Below are 27210 nucleotides of genomic sequence, written 5' to 3' on the forward strand. Positions count from 1 at the left end.
AAGGCTGACAGTGCTTCTATCCTCATCCTCTGCAATCTTGCATCTAACAGCAATCAGCTCTCAAAACATATGGCAAACTACAGAAAGAACAGTGAGAATAAAGGCAAGGCAGCAGCTGCTTGTCCACCTCAGGGTGGACAGGGAGCAGAGAGGAACAGCTTCTAAGACAGAACTAACATGTTTATATGCTATTACAGCTTACTTTAAGCTGAATGAGGCTGCCCCACAGAAGTAGACTGTAGAGGCACAACTTTATAAGGATTATCAGGCATAAGTCAGTCTTTTTAAAATTGCAGAGACTTGACACCTCCTAGCTCAGTTCCCCCCATGCCTCCCTGCCCCAAAGCTTCCATCCCCTCACTGGGAATCGTAATCTGCCTGACAGGCAGAAGGAGCTGTGCTTCTTGCAACTCAGCAGGTCCAGTAGCTCCTCAGGAAACACCTGGAAATTTCTGCAGGGCCCATGGTGGTTGGGAAGGGAGAAATCAGACACCTGGCAATGCTTATAGAGAAAGGGACCCATGGAGGCTCATAACTCCAGATCTGGCCTCTCTGTAATCTCCTAGTTTTTGGCTCCCCAATTAACCTCCCAACCCACTCAAATACAAAAAGCAACCTTCCTGGGCTTCCAGGCACAGGAAGTAGCTGCCACCACCTCTGCTCTGCTCACAGAGTCAGTAGCTCTCTCTGAGGAGAGTGCTTTAGATGCCAGGTTCCAGCCCATTGTGCCACTGGAGTATCTGTATTCCCACAGGTATCTGTAGATCACACTTTCAATCTCTTAAGAGACTCAAAGATTCTGTCACTAATTTAGTTTCTGTACCTTCGAGGGTCCAGTTCATGGTCCTTGGATCCAGTCACTAATTCCGGGTGAATTCGCACATGCTCCATCATTGGCTAGAAGAGTTTGGGTTGACAAATTATAGATGTGAAGTTGTGTGGCAAATCCACATGGTGGAACATTATTTGACAACAAAAAGGAATGCAGCACTGATACATGTTACAACACAGATGAACCCTGAAATAAGGTGAGAAGCCCATCACAAGAGACCACACACTGATGGTACCATGTATCCAAAATGCACAAACCAGCAACTCTTGACTCAGACTCAGACGATTAGTGGCTACCCAAGTTTTAAAGTGTAGGTGTCAAGGATTTCTTATCTAAATTTCCCTGTCTATCAAGTAATATGAAAGCTATAAAAGTACCTCTTTGAAAGCCCTAAGGATTAACTAAATGGACTGGGTTGCTGTTGTTGTTGTTGTTTTGAACTCACCTTGACCACTTCTTCAAAAGTCTCCACGTTTTCTTTCATACTGTAGTGAGAGCGCAGGAAGGAGACGAAGTTACACGGGTACATCCCATAAAGGCGGTGAAAGAGAGCATAAACACTGGCATGAAGATGGACCAGGTACACTTCTGTCACGTGGCCTAAGGAAGGAAACCAGTGACAGTAGGCTCAGCTGGACAGACAAGAACCCAAGGATGCCAGCATGCTTTCTCTCGGAAGCTCTCCTACAGAGTTCCAGAAAGGTAAGAAAGACATACTTTTTTTTTTTTTTTTTTTTTTTTTTTTGGTTTTTCGAGACAGGGTTTCTCTGTGTAGCCCTTGGCTGTCCTGGAACTCACTTTGTAGACCAGGCCGGCCTCGAATTCAGAAATCTGCCTGCCTCTGCCTCCCGAATGCTGGGATTAAAAAATATGTACATTTGGATATACCATACGCCCTTGTTCAATCTGCTTCATATGACCTGAAAGGGCATTTGCTCATCTCTGCCTCCCTCCTCCTCGTCTCCAAGCATCCCTGCAAGAGAGACTCCAAATGCTCTGCCAGCACTGAGCTGCTCTGAGCAGTCACTCCCTACAGTCTAAGTGACATCTCGTGCCAGGCTCAGCAAGTATCTTGGAAAAGAGCTCTTCCTCTCCTCCAGGCTACACACAGTATTTACAAGTACAAAATATACTTGTAAGGACTTGTAGAATGAGAATGTAAGAAACTTTTAAAACCAAGATAAGATCTTAGCTATGCAGATTTATAACTAAAAAGCAGAAATTAGTTTAAACTGCTTGGATAATTCCATTAACTTGGCCTTATCAAGATCCTATGGAAACTCCAGTTCTCTAGGAGTTTTCTTTCTCCCAAGAAGGCATAACCAGGCTGATGCTCAATGGCCTCTGTGCAGAAAGCTGCAGCAGTCAGACCATACATCTTTCATCTTCTAATATGAGTATTTCATACTAGGATTACCAGAAACCCTGCAGTTCATAGGTTGACAGCTTCTGAATCACTCTGATGGGGTTATACTGCCTACTGCTATGATCTACTATGGGAAAATCCCATACATTGGACATACGTGTCCTAATGAGAACACTAAAGGTGGTCTCTTCCTCTTCTTCCACACACAACCAATAGGTTCCCACAAGTGAAGTTGTGACACTGTGGCTGTAAACATCAGCACAGGACACAGACATTGTGTAAGCTCAGCAGTACAGCACCCAGAGTTAGAGGCTGTGACACAGTTTTACTAGATTCAGGAAGTTGTACATCCTGTCTCCCAGTTTCTCTGACAACCCAACAGCATAAAGAATGCGCTTCACCAGCCCCATTTCCTATGTGCCCTGCAGTGAGTGCACCCACATGTTTTCTCTTCTATGTAGTGAATACCAAATATCCTTCCTTCACGCATACACATGGCTGCTACCACTAAGGAAGCATTCCCTTGAGAAGCCTGATGAGGACACTGGAGTTATACCTGGTTTCTTCAGGCACCATGACGAGAGACGGCCAAAGATGTCAAAGAAGTCGAGAAGGTGCTGCTTCCCTGACTGCGGGATCATCGGGAGCATGGTGATCAACACCAAGACACCAGTTGTGAGGACCACAACATCAGTGTCCATCTGCAGAAGGAAGGGCGACATCAGGCTCAGCACTGGACGAGGGTCCAAATCCTGAGGTCAGAGATCTCAAGACCCTCTTGTGCTCATTTCCTGATCCCTAAGAATTTGAGGGACAGCACTGAAATAGACTTAGCAAAATGAAGCACTGAGCCCTGCTGACACTGTGGTGAGGCTGGGGACTATTTCCCATGCTCTACCATCTCATCTGAGAGATAGTTTAATTTGGCTTGAAACTCCTGAATCCCAAAGCCTCAATAAAGACCCCTATCCCTGTCCCTGGATGACAGTGGAAGAAACAGCTGACACAGAATGCAAAATACAGGGCACAGGGCACAAGACAGCACTATCTCCACCCATCTGGCTAACCCCTAAGATGCTGACTCTCTGTTAACTGATTAAAGAACATTGCACATTGAGAGCCAATTTATTATCTCACTAATACTGGGAACCAAACCCAGGGCCTTCTGCATGCTCTAGTACTGAGCCACATCCCCAGTCCAATTCACTAATTTTTAAAGGACTGATACAGGCCAAACATGGTGGCTGACACCTGCAATTCTAACAGCTCGGAGGCTAAAGCAGAAGGATTGCCTTAAATTGAAAGTCAGCCTGGTTCCACAATAATATACAGATTAACCAGGAATACATGTCAGGACTCACACATACACATAAAATATAAATAAATAAACAAATAAATCCAAGGCAAGGGAGGAGGCTCAGTGGATCGAGGCATCTGTTACCAAGCCTGACAGCCTGAGTTCTGTACGTGAGACCGACATGGTAGAAGGGAAGAACTAACTCCTGCAAACTTGTAGTAAGTCACTTTTCAGAAACAATATTTACAAATGTATTTCCTTCAAAACCTTACAAATATCCTACCTTGAGACATTTCAATAAAGAAGGCAGAAGAGGTGCTTGAGAGAGCTTATGCTTCCAAGATGGCTGCAGCCTCACAACATGCCCCAGCAGCGAGAGGATGGATAAACGGGTAGCAGCTTTGCCTACATACTCATTCATTTTGTCCAAGAGGTGCTGAAAATGTAAAACATCAAGAGAAATTTTCCTGGAAGTGTCTGAAGTTAACCAGTCAACTAAATTCCAAGGCCTCAAGTCTTCCTTTATTTTTAACACAAGCACCAAAAGATGGGCTGGAGATATGCCCACCCCATGAAGGCTAGGGCTCAATAGGCCCAATCCGACATTTCAAAACTACATTAGTGAACAAAGCTTTCTTCATTTGGCCTGAGAGAACAGCTGCAATTTATGAAAAAGGATCCCTTAAGAGGAGGGATAAGACTGTATTGCAGCTTCTCTCGCCACCCTTGCACACACACAACCCAAGGTTATAAAGCCCAGGGCAGGCTGTGGAAGTCCTTACTACTCTAACAGCCTAGCATATATGCTCTAGCCTTAACTATAAAACAAGCCATTGTGGGGCTGCAATCTGGCCCAGAGTAAAGAAGACCACTGCAGGTGATGGAAAAAGCATGCAACCCTAGAGTAAGCAACTTCATCTGCAAATGCAAGACTTGGCTGGCTGCACTCAGGGTTTTTTCTTTATTGGTAAGTTCAAAACCCCTACTCAAAGCACAGGTTTAAAATCTTTATTTCAAATGTCATTAATCTACTATAGTGCTAGAATTATAAGATTTCTTTAAAGAGCAAGATCTGTAAAAAAAAAAAAAAAACCCTCTGAAATCGATGCTATTTTGTAAATTTTCAGATTTTCCTCATCTGTGGGTTAACTGTGGATGAGCTGCTGTGGCTCAGGGCCACCCTCCAGTGACTGAGAATATACAGACGGCCAGCTAGCCCACCAGTACTCACCTTATCATGTGGCTCCTGCAAGGTGGTCAGGATGTGCAATACCGGCTGAGAATTGGTTTCCAGGTAATAATCCACCAACGTGTTGACAAGCATAGGCCCACGTTCTAAACAAAAAGAGCAACTCATCAAACTTACTTCTTTTCCCCTCAGTGGCTGTCAGAAAAGGCAGGAGACATCTTTTTACATTAACCAAAGGCACGTAGCACTGGTTTTGCCCTTTTTAAAGTCATTAGACTAACCGGATAATTCCAAGCTTACTAGCCTAAAGAGCCACAAAAGCAGAGGAAATGTTACCATAGTTAGATGGCTCGGGGGTAGAGTGCTTGCTGCACAAGCATGAGGACCTGCAATCAAATGCCCAGAGCACAGGAAAAGCTGGGCACAAAGCCAGGCCATGGTGCTACACGCCTTTACTCCCAGCACTCAGGCAGGCGATCGGATCTCCTGAGTTCTAGACTAGCCTGTTCCAGACAACCAGGGATACACAGAGAAATCCTGTCTTGAAAAACAAATCAAGCCAGGCGGTAGTGGCGCACGCCTTTAGTCTCAGCACTTGGGAGGCAGTAAACCCTGTCTCTAAAAACCAAAAAAAAAAAAAAAAAAAAGAGTTAAGAGTTGTCTTGGTCATGGTGTCTGTTCATAGCAGTAAAACTCTACCGAAGACAGAAGTTGGCACCAGGGACTGGGTTATTGCATGACCATGCTTTTATTTGGAAGAATGTGAATTTTAGGACTTTGGATTTGCAAAGCCGTGGAATGCTTTAAATGGGGAATGGGCCATCCTAGTAGGAATATGGAAGACTTTGTTACTGAGAGTGATTTGAATTGCGCGGACCTGGCCCAAGATGTTCCAGTGGAGAATTTCAGTGTGTGGCCTAGAGACTGTTCTTGTGGTAGTTTGGTGAAGAATGTGGCTGCTTTTTGTCATTGTCCAAAGAATCTGCCTGAGGCTAAGATGAAGAGACTCAGATTAATTGCATTGACAAAGGAAGTCTCAGAAATGCCATCATAGACTTCGTTCTCTGGTTAAGCCTCATGAAGAACATTTTAAACAAGCATAGCAAGCTGAGAAAGGGGAAATATAAAGTATATGGTTTGAGTATTAAAGGGGCACCAGGAAGTGAAATGGAGCTGAACCCTGTGTTCAAGGATATTAAATTGAAATAAGGGAGTAGTGACCTTGGAGTAAGATCTTACCCAGCTAAATTTAGGTCCAGGAATGGTACAAGCCTTAAATCCCAAGAGGCAAAGACAAACAGATCTCTGAGCTCAAGCCTAGAGCACTTCTAGGTGAAGAAACACATAAATCAAGGTTTAGTTAGACCACACCTTTAATCCCAGTGCTTAGGAGACAGGCATGAAGATCTCAAAGAGTTCAAAGTCAGTCTATAGAGCAAGATCCAGGTCAGTCAAGCTTAGGCAGTGAAGGAGTTGGAAAACAGAAAGCTGGTGATGATGTAACAAAACAAAGGGCCCATGTTCCAGCCCTAGCAAGCAGCAGAACTTGGTAGCTTCAGCCATGTGGCTCTGACTAGAGTCCAGAATAGAAAGGACTACTGGGACAATTAATGTTGGTTAGCTGGAGCTAAGAAATTAGCAGTGATTAAGAAGAGACCAGCATCACTGAGGTGAAATCTTCTGGGAACTGTTTTCTAAGAGCACAAAGAAGTTGTGTTCTAGAGATAGACAAGGTTGTACCTCGTGCTGCGGCTGGACTTGGTAATGTGTAAGAGTCACCCAGGTGGTACTGGTTTATAAAGCATGAAGGGTTCATGAAGAACAGCTGAGGCTTGTCGTGAGAGATCATGGGAGGCCACTGGGGAAGGTGCAGCCTCAGTTGTAGTTGATGGCTCAGGACTGAAGAGGTCATGCAAAGGATTTGAGGCTTGGCACCATGAAGAGAGACTATGAGAGGCTATTGGTGATGTCTAGTTGCAGCGGAAGACTCCAGTGTATTGGAGATGCCAGTACTATGGGATGATCATCAAGAACAGTAGCAGCAGTGAAGTGGATCAACCTGAGCTTACAGTGTGACAGAGGGCAGAGCTGGAGAAGTGACACCAGCACTTTGAAGGATCCCAGATCATGTGTGTATCCCAGACATTGAAACAAGAAGCTGTAACACTGAAGTTGCCTTGGAGACCCCAAGATATTTGAGATGCCAAAGCCATGGGTTATCTGCTGAGAAAAGCTGCTAACAGGGAATGGAACCAACTCAGGAGAAAGTCTGTTGCAGTCAACAAAGATGAAAAAGGAGTTGGAGCCGGGCGTAGTGGCCCACACCTTTAATACCAGCACTTGGGAGGCAGAGGCAGGTGGATTTCTGAACTCGAGGCCAGCCTGATCTACAGAATGAGTTCCAGGACAGCCAAGGGGTGCTATACAGAGAAACCCTGTCTTGAAAAAAACCAAAACCAAAACCAAAACCAAAAGGAAGAGAAGAGAAGAGAAGAGAAGAGAAGAGAAGAGAAGAGAAGAGAAGAGAAGAGAAGAGAAGATCTGAAGACTGCTTTGACATTAGCCATGGGGATGCTGAGTTTGGAGTTTGCCCAGCCGGTTTCCTGTCTTGCTTTGGGAATTACAGTTAAGTGATTGGATGAATCTCAGAAGAGACTTTGAACTTTGGACTTGTAACATTGTTGAGACTGCTATAGACTATGGGGGCTTTGGAAGTTGGACTAAATGTATTTTGCATTATGCTGTGTTTAGGTATGGCCCCCACAGACTCATGTTTGAAAAAGCCTATGGGGGCCAGGCCAGTGGAATGTTATGGTCTGTATATGCTCAGCTCAGCCCAGGGAGTGGCACTATTAGGAGGTGTGACCCTGTTGAAGTAGGTGTGTCACTGTGGGTGTGGGCTATCATACCCTCATTTTAGCTACCTAGAAGCCAGTATTCTGCTAGCTGTCTTCAAATGAAAATGTAGAACTCTCAGCTCACCCAGCACCATGCCTGACTGGATGCTGCCATGTTCCTGCCTTGAGGATAATGGCCTGAACCTCTGAACCTGTAAGCCAGCCCCAAATTAATGTTGTCATTTATAAGACTTGCCTTGGTCATGGTGTCTGTTCACAGCAATAAAACACTGGCCTAGCAGTTTAAGATTGGCATAAAGGACCCACCTGAAGTCCCAGCATTTGGAAGGCTGAGGCAGGAGGGTTTTACAAGTTCCAGGCTAATTTGGAATGCATAATGAAACAAGGTCTCAAAAGAGAGAGAAAGAAAGATGAAAACTAGCATTTGCCTTCAGGCCCCAACTCACACAGCTCCAGGTCAAGAGAGAACAATTCTCTACTCACCAGAATTGAGGGACTCCTTGAAGATGGTTGTCACGTCATCTCGAACACCCAGTGTGGAAGAGTCCAGCATGGAGAGCAGCTCCCCAATGTTGGCTAACTGGGCCATTCTCTCACTCAACTCTGCTGTGTGGGCTCCAGGACGTGTGCTAAAGGTTTGCACAGCTCTTCATTAGGGCCACTACAAGACTGCAAAATGGGAATATGGACAGTGTGATAAATGACTTATGTGACACCACAAAAACTAAAAACATGCAGGAAAGCCAGAGAACCCTATTCATCAGAGCCTATGCTGGGCAGAACTGTGCTGCTGACAGACAGGGGAGTCGTTCTCTCGTTCTCTCTGCTTTGGGGTCCACCTGGCTGCTGGCTAGCACTGCTTCAATCCTGCCCCACTAAGGAGAAGAGCTGCCGCCACACATCAAGCTCCACACATCAAGCTGCCCGTGCTCCTCTCTCATGACGCTATCAATGGCTCAAGTGAGAAGAGCTGGTCGGGGCACCAGTCCAACAGTGGAGTGAGCGAGGGATTGTGTCAGGTTTAACATACACTAAAATCTATTGCACACATCAACTGCATACACAAAACCTGCTGGTAATAGGCAAGTGGTTGCACAGTAGGACTACTAAGACACACCTGCCAAACTCAGTGCTAGGAGATGGAGCAACTACAGCCTTACCTTTACATCTACATAGAGAAAGCAGCTCATTCCCAAAGCGTTACTAAGCACATCTGTGACAGGCTTCAAAGCTTCACTTTAAAAGGCCACGTGTCTGGGAAGTACTATGTGCTTTCAACAACCACCCCTACATATGCTTCTGACACTGCTATCGCATGATGGGCACACACGTCTACCTTATAGAGAGGGAAACCCAATAAATATTTTATTCTTGATCACAAAGCCCTCTTCAAGACTCTGGAGCCAACTGCACGGAATTGGTCAACAGATATACACTCAGACACACACATTTACATATAAATGAATCTTTTTTAAAAAGCTTAAAATTAAAATAGAAATATTTTATCTTCTTTAAAATTAAATTAAGCTCATAAATAAAGATACTATCACCGTAGCCATTTCTGCTCAGTGACAGGATGCGGTGTGGAGCAGAGCACTTAGCAAAGGTTGCTGTACTCCTCACTGACTAGCTGGGCTCCACCACAACAGGTTCAGAGACAGCTTTGAGCCACCACCTTTAGGACACCTTCAGAAGAACACATTTACCTGGTTAATACCTGCACTTACTGCCAGAAAGTCACAACAGACTCTTCCAGCTAATAATGAAGAATGTAATGCACAAATTTCAAATATCCTGTCCCAAGTTCGGTTTTACTTATCCTGTAAGGTTAGCAGGATTCTGTATTCTGTGTAGGCAGCAGCAAAAGAGGAAGTACAGAATGCAGCAGCAAACCAAGATGGTGTCCACTCCACCACCGAGGCAGTGTAAAGACAACAGGCTCTTAGCCTGTTTTCAAATTGTAAATGACATTTTGGTGAACAATGGTTTGTGGCACCTTCTCTTCCTAAAAGTCTTACAGAAAGCAAAGATGAAATTTTATTCTAAAGAACATTAGAATATTTTTAGCAACAATTTTTTCTCTGTGGTTCTAAAATATACTTTTTTAAAAGTCTAACTTTTAATCTCAAAGACTATAAACCTTGGGTTCTGTGTGAGATCAGTAAGTACAGTTCAAGCCCTTTTGACACTACAGAAAGCCCTCATGAAAGCTGACTCACAGTCTCTGAGATCAGCTCCCATACAGAAACATTAACTTAGACTTAGGAAATGAAATACAAGCCTAAGGCACTAAGATAGGCAGGATAGGTGTGAGGAGAACCTCTATGTGCTCCATCAAAGAAGCCTGCAGTACTCATTGCCTGTGCAAAGCGGAAGACACCTGTTAGACACACCTCACTCAGCCTGCAGAAAGCCTGCACCACAGACACAGTGGACACGTGAGACACGTCCTCATGCAGCTATGGAAATGACATACTACAGAAAAGTACATTCTGGAGACTTTGAACCACTTCTGCATCCTACAGGGCCAGGCAGCATTTCCTTTTAGTCATTATCTCGGTGAATGAGTGCCACACTAGCACACAGATGGCCCTGCTCGTGTAAAGGACTCCTGACCTTCAGTGCTTATTCCTGACTCTCAAACCTGCTCTTCTGCTTTGTCTTAGGGATCTCTAAAAGAGGCACACACTCTAGATGACATCCCTGATCCCCAACCCTGGCAACCCCATATGTGTCTCTCTGCAAACCTTTTCATTTTGTATCCCCTTTGCCGCACACCCAAGCACAGCCCCCACCATCTTCCTCTTGGAAACAAAAGCGCAGCAGCCTCCCTTACTCCGTCCGAAGTGTGAAGGAACTTGAAAATAGGCGCATCAGGATGGCTCCCACTTAACATCAGCAGGCTTCCCCTGGAGAATCAGAGTCCTACACCACCCATGTCTTGCAGCCAGGTACTGCACCCTCACCTCTGCCTCCTCCCACTAAGCGACTGAGTATCTCTCTGCATGCTAGCCATGCCTACAAAACTTGTCTTCTCTCTCTACTCCTAGACCCGCTCTCCACACCCTGTGGCTGTGTCTCTTCAGTTCTCTGCTCAGGGACCATGTCTGAGCAGCCCCTTCTGACCACTTGATTTAAAGGAGCAGAGGTTGTTGGCACCACTTGAAATAAGAGAAACTTTCTAATCAGGAGAAACCCTTAACCAAGTTGACCCTCTACAGCTACTGGTCAATTCTGACCACACAGAACATTCCAGTCCCATCAGCAAGAAAAGCAGGATCTGGCAAAGCTGACTTTCAGTCTCCATACTTATGACAGGCCAAAGTTTGAAAGGCTACAGCTCAACTTTCAACTACCTGAGTGGTTCACATCACATCTGGCTACAGGACACTACAGGTATGGACAAGAGGTGTAATTAGACGATTTAACAGTTCATACCTGCACATTCACTTCAATAAATCATTCATGATGAAACTTAAGTTTGTAGGTCAAAATCCTGTCAATTTGAGTACGAAATGTATAATTATGAAAATAAAAAAGTGAGTTAATATGTGTTTTGTTTTGTCTTGTTATGTTTCAAAACAGTTCTGGAGATCTAGCCCAGGGCCTTGAACATCATAGGCTAACACTCTACCACTGAACTCCATCACCAATCCTAATCAAGAACATTTAAATCACTTGATATACTAATTAATAATACAAATATTAAATGGGTAGTTTATTTAGATAACTTTACAAATAACAGTGTATGTTCTTGGAGCCAACCACTTGTAAAAATTTAAATAACATATAAAAGCCATATTCTATCCTAATGACCATATTAGCTTCTGTGTGTGTGTGTATGTGTGTGTGTCTCGCAGGCCCACACTCAGGAGTGGAGGTCAGAGGCCACTTTGAAGAGCCTGGTTCTTCTATTCTACAATGAGGATCCCAGGGATCAACTTCAGCCCTCGGGCTGCGTGACAAGCATCTACAATTGCAGAGCTGTCCCCAGCCTTGCATATCCACAGAAATGTCACACAATTATTTTTGAACCTTATTATTACAAACAAAATAACCTGTAAAAACTGCATTTAATTCATAGTCTTTTAGCCCTGGCTGTCCTGGAACTCACTCTGTAGACCAGGCTGGCCTCGAACTCAGGAATCCGCCTACCTCTGCCCCTCAAGTGCTGGGATTAAAGGCATGCACCACACTGGACTCTATAAAACACACTTAAGTTTTGAGCCTAACAAAAAGCTGCTGGAGTAAGAACTGAGGGTGGCCAGCAACCCCTAGCTGCTAGGGAGTGAAACTGCAGGCTGGCTGAGACCTCCCAAGCTGTGAGTCCCTGGACAACCAACCACCTACTAGGAACTTCCCTGAATGTGGCTTGATGACAGGATCCAGTGCGCCTGCTCAAGGGGCACCACAAGCACAACAGACAGTGATCACAAGATAAACTGGCACTCTGTGTTCAAAAAGCACCTCAGCTACACAAAAATCTTACATTGTTTAACTCTGACTGCTATAATAATGAAATTGTCGTAATGAAAAATGCTTACCCCTCTGAGTTCATATTCAGTGAAGTTCTAAAAGGAGTTATGGTAGTTTCAATACGCTTGATCCATGGGAAGTTACACTATTAGGACGTGTGGCCTTGTTAGAGGAAGTGTGTTACTGTGAGATAGGCTTTGAGGTCTCTATGCTCAACCTCCACCTGGCTGCCTTTGGATCAATATGCAGAACTCTTGGCTCCTCCATCATCATGTCTGCCTGAACACTGCCATGCCTCCCGCCTGGATGATAATGGACTGAACCACTGAAACTGTAAGCCAGCCCCAATTCAATGTTGTCCTTGTAAGAGTTGCCTTGGTCGTGGTGTCTCTTCACAGCGATGTGAACCCTAGCTAAAACAGAGTGCATTGCAGCCCAGTGTGGTGGCAAACACTAATCCCAGACTCTGTTGGCTGAGACAGGAGGATGGAGGTCAGTCTGGACTACATGGTGAGGTGAGAAGGGGCAGGATGAAGAACATGATTGAACTGAAAACCAAGAGTCTCCCTCAGGAGTTCTCATTCTTGAGAGAATGACACATCCACTCTCAGTGTGTAGTGCCATCTACCAAAGTCCTTGTGACGAAGTCTGACTATACTTTCTGATCCTCGGTTAACAGTGAGGCGGTGGTGGACTTAGCAGCTACCACTGACCATGGAATGAGTCATACTACTGTGTAAGTATGAAAACGGTAGACAAGTGCCAGCCCATCTTCCCAGATTCCTGCACAACAGCACGGAAGCAAGACAACTGATACCTGCAATGGCTAAACTTCATTGTCAACTTGATGAGATTGAGAATCACCATGGAAACACACTTCTGGACAGCAACATGAGGATGCTGCTGTAAGTTTAACAGAACCCTGAAAATGTACTGAGTGTGAGTGGTGCCACTCTGAAGGCTGAGGCCCCAGACTGGATAAACATGAGCAAATGAGCTGAGCACTAGCATTGACCTCCTCGTTTCTTACTTGTAGATGCAATGTGACCAGCTGCCTCAAGTTCCTACCACCATTTAACTTCCCTGCTTCAAACTGCGACCAACCTTTCCGCTTCCTCCAGCTGATTCTGTCAGGGATTTATCACAACAACTAGAATAGCACCTTTGCTAACAAACTAAAGATTGGTGCTCCAGGGCAGGTAGATCACTGAGACTAAACTCATATCTGCACACCTGTCAGAGCCTCAACTTCGAGAAACCATAGTTCTTAAAAACCAACAGAAGAAATAATTTATTCAAAAAAGCTGACTTAAGACCATGAACAGACAGGCAGTGGTAGCGCACGCCTTTAATCCTAGCACTTGGCAGGCAGAAGCAGGTGAATTTCTGAGTTTGAAGCCTGCCTGGTCTACAAAGTGAGTTCTAGGACAGCCAGGGCTACAAAGAGAAACCCTGTCTCAAAGGGGAAAAGAGAAAAAAAGACCACGAACAGATACAAACATATTAAGATGCTAAAGAGCTAACTCAGGAAGTCTCAATCCATGATGCAAATCAGAATCACCTGTAGAGTCTACAAATGACAAGGTCAAGGGCCTAAGCTGCACAGCAGGTTACAGCCTAGAGATGGTATTAAGTTTGTTTACAGACGTCAAAGTAAACTCCTGGAGCCCAGGCAGGGTTAAAAACTAGTTAAATGACTTGCTTTAGGCTTCCATTAGTGGCTAAAACTAGAATTTGCTATTCACACAACTGATTTTCATCTTTGAGTCCAATTTTTCTCCTGTAAAATGGAAATACACCATGTGTGGTTATGAAAAACTATGTATTAGACAATCAGAGCCTGGCATCAAACAGCATTTAGGAGGTCACTGGTGATACCTCAAGCCATAGATGCTCTTGTGTTGGCAGGGAGTTAAGACCATAGACACTTAAGCCTCCAAAACAAAGAAGCACCTGCACACTGGGTGCCACGGACAAGGCAAGACATTCCCTTGTATCCTCCCCAGCCACTAGACTAGTGCCTACCTTACCTGTTCTGGGGACAGATGGTACATCAGTTTCCAGTGCCGTCAGCCTGGTATCTTTCATGGTCACTGAAGGGAAAAACACATACATATGTATTTATAGTAACCTTAAAGTGAAGAAAAGCCTGAGAGCTGATCAGAGGGGAGTTTAGACTGGTCCTTACAACCCTGCCCACCATCCTCGCAGGCGGTCACCTGCTTCCCAGTGCACTGACCTCCTCTACTGCTCTCGAGAGCAGCTCTAGAACCTCCCCTCCTGTGCACTCTCAGCAAGAGGGCACAGTGGCTCTAGAGTAGAGTCCTCCTCTTACTAGCTCTATAGCCTTGGGCTGTTCACTAAGTCAGTAATGTCTTGCCTAGGGTTGCTTTCCATGAAGTGAAAATGTCCTCAACCTCAACACCCACACAGGGTGCTGAGCTCCAGTGAGGACCTCACAAGAGTAGTACAGTGATGAGTCAGCAGAGCACTTAGTGGGTCTGCATCGTTATCCTTTCACAGGCTGCACTCCCTCTTGGCCCTGCTATGTTGCCTTCAGGGCATTTAAATTCCTCAGTCAAGAAGGCATCAGATCCCCCATTTGAGCACCAGGCATATCCAGCCACATACCTAAAAAATTCCACCTTGACCCCTCCTCAGCTAACTATTCTTCCTAGGCCTTCTCTACCCTCTCACTGCCATGCCTGTCAGGGCCAGGTTCCTGATCCACCAGCACCTGCACTGCTCCTTCCTACAACCTCAATAAGTATGAGGAACTGCTGGACACACTGGGGAGCAACTGCAGCCTACTCCGCACTTGGCCCCAGGGGCTGGTAAATGTACAAAGCCTGATTCTGCCTTCCAACAGCACAGACTAAGTCTAATCCTATCAGACAGGAATAAAATATTTCAACGGCGGCATCTACTTTCCTTCCCCTCTATTCTACTTCTGTCGGTGCTATTCATTATCCATGTCAAAAAAGTATGTATATGAATATAGTCTAGTCTGGTTCTAAACCATGAGCCCTTCAGAACTAGTGAGATGGCTCAGAGGGTACAGGCACTTTGATTCCTAAAGACCTACATGGTTGGTAGAAGAGAGCCAACTCCTTCCCATTGTCCTCTGACTTCTATACATGAACAGTGATGTGTGCACCCACATACATACATACATACATAAACAAATAAATACATAACTTAAATCATTTTTCAAAATATATGGGTCCTTAGGACCAAGTTTAGGGATTCTTTGATGGGAAGACTATAAACTCCATGAGGACAGGGTCACATGTTTGCGACACCCAGGACGACTATCTTGGTACCTAGGACACACAAGGCAAATATATCCATTCTGTCTGTTCCCTAGGATACCACCACCACCTCTGACTGCCAGTCCTGGCTCACACCATGGACATAGACTTCCATGGGGCAGAGGACAAGCTCTGGAGGACCAAGCACAGTGCTGGTCAAAGTCAAACAACAGGATTGAACACCTCTCCAACACAGTCTCTGCCCTAGTGACAGGGCAATCACAGTACCACATGGCACACATTCAGGGAGCCATGCCAACTGTCTCAGCGGCCACTGAAAGTCTGTGGTCAGTGCTGCTGGCCACTGGCCCTACAAAAGGTCTGGCCAGACCCTGCAAGTAAGAAATACTACCTAGCTGCTTCCATTCCACTAAGTATCAAAGCAGAGCTAGTGTGGGAGCCCCTCATCTTCAGAGCCCTAAAATCATCAGTCAGTAGGTCACACTGCCTTCCTCTAATAAGGTAATCCCACTTGGATCTTCTACCTGAAAAGAATGCTTAAGGTGAGGAGAACATTAGGATACAGAAAGGTGAGATCCTGCAGCCTGCCCAGTTAAGGCCACTTTCCTAGACGACTTTACTACTACGGGAACCCAAGTGGGGCAAGTCTTAACATTAAGACATCATTTCTTTATCATTACGCTTAACAGTAAAGTAATGAGACTGAACTGGCATCAGTTTTCTGTGGTACACTAGAGCCTACCTACCAGTATTCTATCTTTAAGGGCTCACTTATTCATTTATACTTCCATCTTGACATGGGAGGGGAGTTCTACTGGGCATGATATTCACGCCAGTAAAGGGAGATGCAAACATGAGACTCTGTGGGAGTGAATTGTGTGGATGGAACCCACAGAGCAACATCACCTCCTACTCCTTTAAAAGAGGAGAGGAGAATGCCCTCAGGTCTTTGGAGTCTTCCTTCCTCGATATTGGACGTAAAAGTCGTGCTGACTGTAACTTCATTTCTATAAGAGGTCTTTTGGGGTAAAAATAAAAGGTAGGCATGAGTTAGACAAGGGCTTTGTGTGTCAGCATGGTGAGAAAAGTACACTGGTTGGTTTTCTCAATTTATCTTTTTTTTTTTTTTTTTTTTTGGTTTTTCGAGACAGGGTTTCTCTGTGTAGCCCTGGCTGTCCTGGAACTCACTTTGTAGACCAGGCTGGCCTCGAACTCAGAAATCTGCCTGCCTCTGCCTCCTGAGTGCTGGGATTAAAAGCATGCGCCACCACGCCTAGCTTCAATTTATCTTAATTAATTTCAGTCTTTAGACACATTGTTTATGTGTCTGGGATTACACATGAACTCCAGAGCAATGGCTATCATTAGTACCTGCTTAAATCTTTTTACTACGTTTGTTAGGACAGTGGCTCAGATAAAGTAGATTAATTGTATGTCATCACCTCAGGGAGTTTTGTAACCACTGGTCTATAATATACAGAAGCAACTTCCAGTATCCGTAAGGGTATCTCTAAATGCAACCTGTCTTCACTGATCTTGGGTTTATCTATAAAAACCTATAGGCAATTCAGACAGACTCCTGCATCATCAAGTATACTTGAGACAGAGCAAAAATGTTACACGGCTGTATATGGTCTAGCTCAGGAACGAAAAGGTGACTTAAGAGTAATATCCTATCAATTGGACCAAATGCTCTCAGCACTAATGCACCCAAACAGATCAGACACTTAGTTTCTGTTTCTTTCTTTCTTTCTCTCTCTCTCTCTCTCTCTCTCTCTCTCTCTCCCCGCAAAAGGAAAAAAAAGGTAAAAGAGCTGCTGATAAGGGTGTGATTTACAGTCTTAGCAACTGTAGAATCTCTTGAGGTCACAGAAGCCAGCACAAAACAGCTCCAACATGCCAGGCTGCCTGCTTATAATTTCTGTCCCGTGAGTTTCAGTGGATAATGGACAGGTCACAAAGCTCATTCAACTCAAAAGGTGACAAGTCCTCTAGTCATAGGCTCACAGGGCCACAGCTAGCTTCCACAAGGCATATTTTTCTGTCAGATAATAGTTTAATGTGACTATTAGCATGAACAAAATTATGTATCAAAAAACTGCATGCAGGCTAGGCATGGTGATGCACACCTGTGATCAGGCAGAGTCAGTCAGACTGTAGCAAATCCCAGGCCATTCTAGGAAGCAGAGCAAAACAGTCTCAAAAACAATAAAACAAAATAAGTAAGAGATACCACATGCATATTTCAAGTAGTCAACACATAGAGCTTCCCTAAACAGAAACAGTCCAGGGCAGCTGAGTATAAAAGGCCATGCATATAACTGCAGCACTAGGAAGCTGAGGCAAGATTATGAAAATCTCAAGGCTAGCCTAGACTACTGAGTGCAGATGGGTGAAACTTTACAGTGGGATAGAGTGAGAACCTGTCTCAAACAACAAAAACAAAAAAGAAAAGCCTAGGGTAGAAAGGCACAGGGCTTGACAGCACAGAGCAGTGTGCTTCTCCAAATGTAGTCCCCACACCACCAGCAGTGCCCAGGAACTGATGAAATGCTTGTTCTTAAAAGAGAGGGAAACAAGGAACTACAGAAAGGCAGACAAGTTCCTGAGCCTTGACCTGGATCTGAGTATGAACCTTAGGCAATGAACCTTTGAGGTGATTCCAACACCACTAAAGGTCAAGAACCAGGGATGAGGGTGGGGGGCTTCTAGAGAGATGTCTCAGCAGTTAAGTGTACTGGCTATTCTTAAGAGGACCCAGGTTCAGTTCCCAGCACCCATATGGCAGCTCACAACCATCTGTAATTCCAATTCAAGGTCTGAAGCCATCTTCCAGCCTCCTTAGGCAACTGGACACATTTGATGCAAATATACACACAGATTTAAAAAATAATACTGAGCTAAATCTTGGTGGTGATGGGATACGGTGAGAAAATCCCTGGGAGAAGAAAGTGATGATGACAAGCGACAATAAGGGGGAAAACCTATAAGAAAATATCTTGGGAAAATGTAATGGGGCCCACCAGGTGCCAGCACAGACTGAATGCCAAGCCCAACGAGCCTAAGTGTCTATAAATGTTTGTTTGTTTGAGACGAGTTCTCACTGCATAGCCCTGGCTGGTCTGGAACACTCTATGTAGGCCCAGAGCTCACAGAGATCTTCCTCCCTCTCTGCCTCCTGAGTGCTGGGACTAAAGATGGGCACCACCATCCCCAGAACCATTACTTTTAAAGTATGGCACCTGTCTTAGTCAGAGTTTCTGTTCCTGCACAAACATCATGACCAAGAAGCAAGTTGGGGAGGAAAGAGTTTATTCAGCTTACACTTCCATACTGCTGTTCATCACCAAAGGAAGCCAGGACTGGAACTCAAGCAGGTGAGGAAGCAGGAGCTGATGCAGAGGCCACGGAGGGATGTTCTTTACTGGCTTGCTTCCCTGGCTTGCTCAGCCTGCTCTCTTATAGAACCAAGACTACCAGCCCAGAGATGGTCCCACCCACAAGGGGCCTTTCCCCTCTTGATTACTAATTGAGAAAATGCCTTACAGCTGGATCTCGTGGAGGCATTTCCTCAACTGAAGCTCCATTCTCTGTGATAACTCCAGCCTGTGTCAAGTTGACACAAAACTAGCTAGTACAGTACCTAAGGCTGAATTCCTAGTGAAGCATAGGGAATCCAACACAGTTTAGATAGTGTGAAAAAGAGTCGGCCTCCTCCTCCATTCCCCCCCAACACACACCAGCAGCAGCAGGCTTGGTTCCCAGTACTAGAACAGTTTGGAAAAAGCAGTAGGAGATCTGGTCTTGGAGGAGAGTTGTCACTGAGGGAGGGTTTGAGGTTTCAAAAGTCCACACCATTGCCAGTTAACAGCCCCTCTTATCATGTTCTTTCTCATTCATAGTCTCTCTCCCTTGCCTCTCCTCTCTCCCTCTCTTGTGCTTGTGGATCAGACAGATGTAAGCTTGCCTGCATGCTGCCATGCTCCCCTCCATGGTATTCATATACCCGACTTCTCTGGAACCATGAGCCCCAAATTAAATGCTTTCTAGTATAAATACCCTTAGTCAAATAAAAAGTAACTGAGAACCTGGAGAAGAATCTGCCTGGAAGGCAGGTGTATCTAAGTTTGACCCCAGGACCCACATAAAGCTAGGTGCAGTGGCACACATAGAGACCAGTTCTAGGGGTAGAGGGAGGCACCCTAAGGTCAATGGTTAGCATGTCTAGCTTAACGGGCAGTTCCAGGCCAGTGATAGACCCTGTCTCTGAGATGGTGTCCCTGAGATGACACCTGAGGTTATACTCTGACCTCTACATGTGTATGTGTTCACACATGCACGCAGACATGCACACAATAAGTAAATGGTGGGGCTAGTAATGCAGCCCAGTTGATAAGAGTGCTTACCTGCCACGTACCAAGTCCCTTCATTCAACTCCCAGTATTGCAATAAAATAAATACATCAGAAAATTTAAAAAGTAGGCCTTTCCTTCCTACCAGTTTTAAAAAAAAAAAAAGTTGTTGAAAAAGCCCAAGTGTATAGGGTTTGCTGGGGGATTTTGTTGTTTTGTTTTGTTTTTGCCTTTTAATATGTGTTTTGCCTGAATATATGTCTGTGTACCACAATTGTGCATGGCACCTGCAGAGGCCAGAAGACTGTGTCAGATCTGCTGGAACTAGAGTTACAGATGGTTGGGAACCCTTATATGTGTGGATGCCAGGAATTGAACCCAGGTCCTCTTAACCACTTAGCTACCTCTCTAGTCTCTGTGTTGCAGGAAGCAATCTAGAATGACTAGTTGGGCTCTAAGCAAGGTTCATAACATTTCTAACACTGGTTCCAAAATCCCATTATATATATTCATTTTGGGGTGACTGGGTACCAAATGCAGATATTGGTTCACAGATTTTTTTCAGACCTTAAAAGAAGAATAGATTTGCTCCCACCACAAAAAAAGGTTTGTTTGTTTTTTTTTTTTTTTGGTTTTTCGAGACAGGGTTTCTCCGTATAGCACTGAACAGCACTCCGTGGCTGTCCTGGAACTCACTTTGTAGACCAGGCTGGCCTTGAACTCAGAATCCGCCTGCCTCTGCCTCCCAAGTGCTGGGATTAAAGGCACAAAAAAAAAGCTTTAAAACCACTACCTAGCCAAACATGACTATGCATAACAGTAATCTCAAAAAATCAGGAGGTAGAGACAGAAGGATTAGAAACTCAAGGAAAGCCTAGCCTACCCAGTAATTCAGAACTGGCCTAAACAAACAAAAGTAAAATAAAATAAAAACCCTACTGACCCATGGGTTAATTTAGGAGGTTAACAAATTGGGCAGTTTATCTCAACACAACATTAAGACCTGGGGTTTGAAGTCAATCAAAGTTCATCAAAGTTCATCTAGCTCAGCAAGTTTCAGAAGCCTTTCCTAGCCTCCTCAAGGTTATTGGAAGAATAAAGGGGATCAGACATAAAAGCACTTCGCTGTGCTTGGCACGTAACAAACTTTTATAACAATGTTACCACTAAACAAAAGGTATTGCAGATTACAGAGTAAAGTTTAGCAGCACAGCCATTTACTAGCAGGTATTTGAAACACTAATAAAACCAATCTGTACCTTAAAACTATACACTTACAAATTTGCTACTATTCTCTGTGAGGACACAATGTAGCATAAGTTTAACCTCCCACAGGCAGAAAACCACTGCATCGGTCCTCCATCACCACCCTGCTCTGCCCTATGGCATCACCAGCATAAGATAAGATCAACCATCATGACCCTACAGCCCTAATTATTTACATCATGACCTGTTAGATTCAGATCAGTAGCTACCATGCCTTGTTTGGGAATAATGCTGTGCATGTAAGACACTTTATTCATTAAATGTCAATCTCAACTCATGTAGCTATAAAACATATCTATTTCCTGTATACCATGGCCCCCCAAAAAGGAGGGACTAGAAGAAATTAACAAAGTCCTAAAGTCACTTTTATGTATGTAAATATGTATGTAAAAATGTGTATCTTTTTATTCTTTCTAATTAAAATTGACATTAAATTAGTAGGTTTTTTTTTTAGCAACTACAGACTGAAGAAATAAAAAGAAAATTAAGATCAAATTACTTTATGGGAAATCTCAGTGAAATTTAAATGAGTATGCACACCAAAAAATATTGAGTATACACACAAAACTCCATTACATAGTTATCAACTGATGATCTAACATTTTCTAAACATACACGTTCAAAACAACAACAAAATGCTCAACTAATTCATATACTTTTCTTTCATGCCTGTAGCCAATAAGACTTGTCTTTTTTTTTTTTTTTTTTTTCGAGACAGGGTTTCTCTTTATAGCTCTGGCTGTCCTGGAGCTCATTTTGTAGACCAGGCTGGCCTCGAACTCAGAAATCAGCCTGCCTCTGCCTCCCGAGTGCTGGGATTAAAGGCGTGCGCCACCACGCCCGGCTAAGACTTGTCTTTAAGGGAAGATTTATAACACAGCATTCAGGGAAGCATTGTTTAAAGGTAACCAACCTCAATGTCCCATCCAGCCCTGGAGTCACTCATTTTCTTTGTCATTATAGAACTATTAACATAGAGTCAACACCAGTTCACATTAGTCGGGAGTATTTACTAAAGCTCAGGACGAGCTGGAATCACAGAAACCTGGCATTAAAGATCCCAGGCAGTTCCAGAAGTGAATATCACTCAGTACAGCACTGGAACTAACATAATAATAATACCTGCAGCCTCGAAAATTTTGAAGACAGAACAGATTAACCCAGGTGTGTGCAAAGTTCAAATTCACCACAACTTCACAAATAGGCTAGAAGATAACTTAAGAAAGGCCTCTGCAATAAATTATAAATTCAAAGAAGTGGGCTGGTGAGATGGCTCAGCGGGTGAGAGCACTCACTGACTGTTCTTCCACAGGTCCTGAGTTCAAATCCCAGCAACCACATGGTAGCTCACAACCACCCATAATGAGATCAGATTCCCTCCTCTGGTGTGTCTGAAGTCAGTTACAGTGTACCTATGTATAATAATAAATAAATCTTTTAAAAAAAATTGAAAGAAGCAAATAGCCAAAATGTTACTTTAAGTCCATGAACAAGTATCTTTTTGGTACACATAAGAAGACTTCTTCCATAAAAAAACAAAAACAAAAGAACCCATGCACAGAGTATCTATCCTCAAGGACAGAGTACACAGGTATACCTACTATGGGGACAGATATTAGGCACACAGAGGGTCAGGTAAATTCGTTTGGGATTCTTTGCTTCTGGCAATTCTGTTCTCCTGTAACCATTACATATTCAGGTTTGTGTTGGCTCTGCCCTGGTCATACTGTTCAGTTTTCTCTCACAAGTCTGCCCAGAAAGCATCATACCACAGCATCGGCAGGACCAGGGAGGTCTGCTCGTAAGCCAATGAGGAAGCATGGCGCTGAGACACAAGCCTGCAGACACACCAGCTTATTGAAAACATGCAAGAAACTGCCAGCCCGCTTCCTTCTACCTAGGAATTTAGGGACATACCAAGTGTTCATGACACCAAGAGATGCATGAAGCTAAGAAAGCTCACATCATCTGCCCTTCTAGCCCCATGATGTAAGGGTGGTTTTAGAGAAGATATTAACTTTAGGAAGAAGGTATTTTCTGTTCACATGCTCTATAAATACCCCTTACATTTACACCAGGTGGTTACAAAAGTCTGAACAGCCTCGTTTGCCTGATGTATGACTGTTAAAGGGGCATTTCCTTACAAAACTCTAAATCAGTTTTCCTATTTGCATATCCCAGGTTTATTCAGCGATGTTCAACTTAAAAATCACAGGTGGGTTGCTCAGTAAATCAAAGGCTCCCAGAAGATTAGGCTCTGTGAAGCTTCCTGGAATTTACCACTGCACCTCCCCAGCCTGTTTGCATGCAGATGACTCCAACTTGATCCTAAAGTTATAAATCAAAATATCTCAGAAGAGCATTAGTCTATTTTAGTACTTTTACAGCTTACAATACGTAAAGTGAAGTGCTAATTCCATATTCATCTTTTAAAGTAAGGATTTCAGCCTTTTTTTTTTTTTCAGTGAATACCACCGGCTTTATGGAAAAATACAAAATACTTTGTAAACAAATTTGGATTACCAAATACACCGTGTTGTAAGAAACAAAAGCATAAGACATACGAACCAAATGCACCCTGTTCAAAATCTCTCATCACACACCCACCCACACACACACACACATCCCTACCTTGGCCAAATGATTAACTACACTCACTTAATAATAGGCCACCTTTAATCAAATAACAGACAAATGGAACCAGTCGGACTTCAATTCCAGTGCTGTCTCAGAGTAGGGGGGTGTGACCTTGGGCAAATTATTCCAATCTCTCCAGGCCTCAGTTTCTTCATTTAGAAAGGCTGCAGACTGCTTCTCCTTTGTCCAAAACCAAAGACAGGATGGCTACTAAGCACTTTCTATAGTGCACGGTCACACAGGCACCCCCTACCCCCCCAAAAACAAAACAAAACAAAAAAAAAAACACGATAGTTGTGATTACTGGCCGACCACACTCTCCGCCATCCCCACGTCTCTCATTCCAAATCCAACACGCAAGAAGCCAAACTCTTTTAACCCACAACACAAAGAAAGTGTTTGATTTCTAAAAAAATGTGTGTGGGACCGCAGGCAGTGGGCCCTCCAGGTCCTCAAATGAATGAATGAGCGTACAGCAGTGGCTGGGCAGGTAGCTGTCGCTAACGAGCACCTCTGCCGACTTGGAGGTAACTGTCTTCCAGCATCAATTAAACACCCACAAGTACACCCGGAGCCAAGCACTCGGCCGTGCACTCTCCCCGAGACAGCGGGCGCCGGGCAGCCTCCAGTGCCCACCGGCGGCCTTCATTCATTCTCCACCCCCAGCCCGGGCGGCTGCAGTCGAGGCTCGCGCCGCGACCCCACCCCCGGGTCCCCGTGCCCGGCCCGGGGTCTCTGACCTGCGCGGCGCACCCCCGCGGGAGCCTGTCACCGCAGCAAGCGAGGGGGGCGGGTTAGCGGGGCCACCTCGGGCCCGGAGCTGCAGCCAGCCATGCCATCGGACGGAGCAGGCCCGCCTCAGCTCCCCGGGGCCCCAGCAGCCCAAGCCGAGCCCTGCCGGAGCCAGCGCGCGATGAGGGCGAGGAAGAAGCTCCCCGAACCCCCTTCCCCGGACCCCCGGCTCGGCTAACGCGCTCCGCAGCGCCCCACAGCGTGAGGTCACGCTGCCAGAGATGCCCCGAAAAGCCCACAAGGAAAAGAAGGGGAAACACCCCCGTACTCACCCACCGTCTCCTCCCCCTCAGCTGTTTACCTCACAGTCCCTCCAGCCTACAGGGCGCCGCCATCTTGGACGCGCAGCACCTCCCCCTGGCGTGAAGCGTCTCCGAGCGGCGGAGGCCTCCGCTATGAAAAAGAGTCCCTATTCGGGTCTCTCCTACGCTCCGAGCCTGATGCCAGATGGCCAGAGTCTCAGCCTCTCCAGACATGACAGGATATACCACTTATGACGATACAAGCTGGCCGAGATAAATAAAATCGAAAGAGATTTTAATGTGGAGGCGGGGACGGCGGAAGGATCGCGAAGGTGGGGGCCCACTGAGAGATCTTGTGACTCTGAAGGAGGCCGAAAGAAGTCCCGGCGCAGAGGGAGGAGCCACGAGACCGGCCGAGGGGTGGGGTGGGGAGGGGCGGCCACGTGATGGTGACAGGAGGCGCGCGCTCGGAACAAGCATAGTCAAAAACAAGCTGGCAGGGCTAGGCTCAGTGGAGAGCGCTGGCCCATTCGAGCCAGGTCCCTCTGCCTTTGGCAGATCTGCCACCTTGGGGGTCTCCCTGTAGGCGTTCCTATTTCCAAAGGAGCCTCTGGGATCCGCTTGGATGGCCAGCCTGTCAATTACAGCAAAAAGGATGGGGCTTTCCCCCACCACCACTTTTTCCTTTGCAGAAGAGAGTCTGTGGAGTGACATGTAGAGGCCAGCCTTAGTCAGAGGATGCAGTTTATGTTGTAAAGTCAGAATACCTTGATTTACTTGCATGCCATGACAAGGTGTCAAGTCTTTTCAAACCTTACCGGCTGTGGTGCAAAGCTTTTTAGAGGGATATCAGAATGTATATAGTTTTCATTTGCTGTTATTTTCCTTATTTGTATTATTTTTTAATTAATTATGTATTTATTAAGGTTTTCCAAAACAAAGTTTCTCTTTGTGCCTTGCCCATCCTGGAACTTGCTCTGTAGCCCAGGCTGGCCTGGAAGTCAAGAGAGTCTTCTGTCTCTGCCTTCCGAGTGCTAGCTTTAAAGGTGTTCGCCACCGCAGCTGCCGCAGCAGTCGCGGCCGCCACCACCACCACCACCACCACCTGGCATTGTGTATTTTTTGTTTTGGTTTGTTGTTGCTGTATTTTGTTGTTTTTTGGTTTGGGTTGGAGTTTGGGGTTTTATTATACTTAAACTTATATAATAAGACCCAGTGAAAGATGATAAGTGGGAGCTAGAGAAATGGCCTTGCCGTTAAGAGCATTTGTTGCTCTTACAGAGGACCAGGGTTAGGTTCTCAGAACCCAAATTGCAGCTCCCAACCACCTATAACTCCAGTTCGAGGAGATGGCGCCCTCGCCTGGTCTTCTTGTGAACTAGGACTTGTCTCCTAAGCATACATACAGGAAGCTCCCGTTCTTGTCCTTAAGATAATTGAGAGGAGGCAGAGGAGGGGCAGGCACCTTAATAGAAATAAAACTCAAAGTACTTTAAAGTACCACAAGACTCAGTAGCACTGTGGAAATTCTATTTACTTCTGCGACAGGGTCTGAGTCTCTGCAGCCCAGGCTAGTTTTGAACTAGAGATTCTCTTGGCTCATCCCTTCCCACTGCTCGGATGTCAGAGGTGCACTACTGTCCTAGTTTGCTTTCTGTTACTGTGATGAAGACCATGACCAAAAACAACGTAGGGAGGAAAACGTTTATTTCTTCTCACGGCGTATTAGTCCATCATGAAGAGATGTCCTGGCAGGAACTCCAGACAGGACCGTGGAGAAACAATGCTTCCTGGCTTGTTCCTTCATACAATGCAGGACCACCTTCCCATACAAGACCCCACCCACAGTGGGCGGAGCCCTCAACCTCTGTTACAGGCCGATCTGATGGAGGCATTTTCTCAGCTGAGATGACCTCTTCCCAGATGATCCCAATTTAAGCTGAGTTGACCAAATAAACAACCTAGCCAGAACAGTTGCCTTCTCTCAGGTTGGATTTTACATAAAGGCTGATTTTTGTGAAATTGAAGTAGGAGAGGAGACTGCAAAGAGAGTAAGATCCCAGACACGGGGTGTTGAGGTTTATAAACCGCAGTAGTAAAGTGCTGCGAGAGTGAGCTCCTCAATGGGCCCTGCCAAGATGTTTCCCCTGAAGAATCAGCCAGGAGACAGACCTAATATTAAAAAGGTTTATTGGTGGGATGGAAAGGGGACCCGGAGCAGGGGGTGGAAACAGAGAAAGGAGGGGGGCAGAGAAGGAGAGAGAGAGGAGAGGAAGAGAAAGAAAGGAAGAGGCCAGCCCGGGACACGTGAAGAGGAGGGGGGAATGGAGAGGGGAGAATGGAGAGAGAAGAGGGAGGAGGGAAAGGTAAGGAGAGGTCTTCTTTTATGTCTGGCTCCTGGCTCATACCTGGCGGGTGGAGACACAAACTGTTGCTAGGTAACTGTTGGGCAGAGCCTAGAGGAATTGCTAACACACAAAACAAGAAGAACAAGACCCTTTCAGCAAGAAAATTTTCAGTGAGTTATGGAAATAAGTTTGGAGACTTATTGGGTCCCAATTCAATACGGCCTGGAAGAAGAAAACAGGTGCTGAAGAACCACATAGTGAGTGGGGCTGTCTGCATGTTGAA

General features: G+C 45.2%; 1 protein-coding gene across 5 annotated transcripts in view; it reads right to left on the minus strand.

The window, feature by feature from the left end:
* Tsc1 (TSC complex subunit 1) overlaps window positions 1-24726 on the minus strand; it is a 49283-nt gene extending 24557 nt beyond the window's left edge. For 2 of the 5 annotated variants that reach the window (XM_021185724.3, XM_029472112.2), the window contains exons 1-8: window positions 24610-24684; window positions 14049-14111; window positions 8026-8211; window positions 4727-4830; window positions 3779-3931; window positions 2755-2899; window positions 1278-1432; window positions 824-897 (exon numbers count right to left, since the gene is read on the minus strand). In XM_021185724.3, coding sequence (XP_021041383.1) covers window positions 824-897; window positions 1278-1432; window positions 2755-2899; window positions 3779-3931; window positions 4727-4830; window positions 8026-8131 — 737 coding nt within the window. In that variant the 5' untranslated portion in view covers window positions 8132-8211; window positions 14049-14111; window positions 24610-24684. Of the gene's footprint in view, window positions 1-823; window positions 898-1277; window positions 1433-2754; window positions 2900-3778; window positions 3932-4726; window positions 4831-8025; window positions 8212-14048; window positions 14112-24285; window positions 24326-24609 lie in introns of those variants that run through there. The other 3 variants (XM_029472119.2, XM_029472124.2, XM_029472128.2) reach the window with 3 other exon arrangements.
* Window positions 24727-27210: the final 2484 nt, after the last annotated feature.

The sequence above is a fragment of the Mus caroli genome, unplaced genomic scaffold, assembly GCF_978045245.1.
Source record: "Mus caroli unplaced genomic scaffold, Mus_caroli_1 scaffold_2, whole genome shotgun sequence".
Classification (NCBI taxonomy): Eukaryota; Metazoa; Chordata; class Mammalia; order Rodentia; family Muridae; genus Mus; species Mus caroli.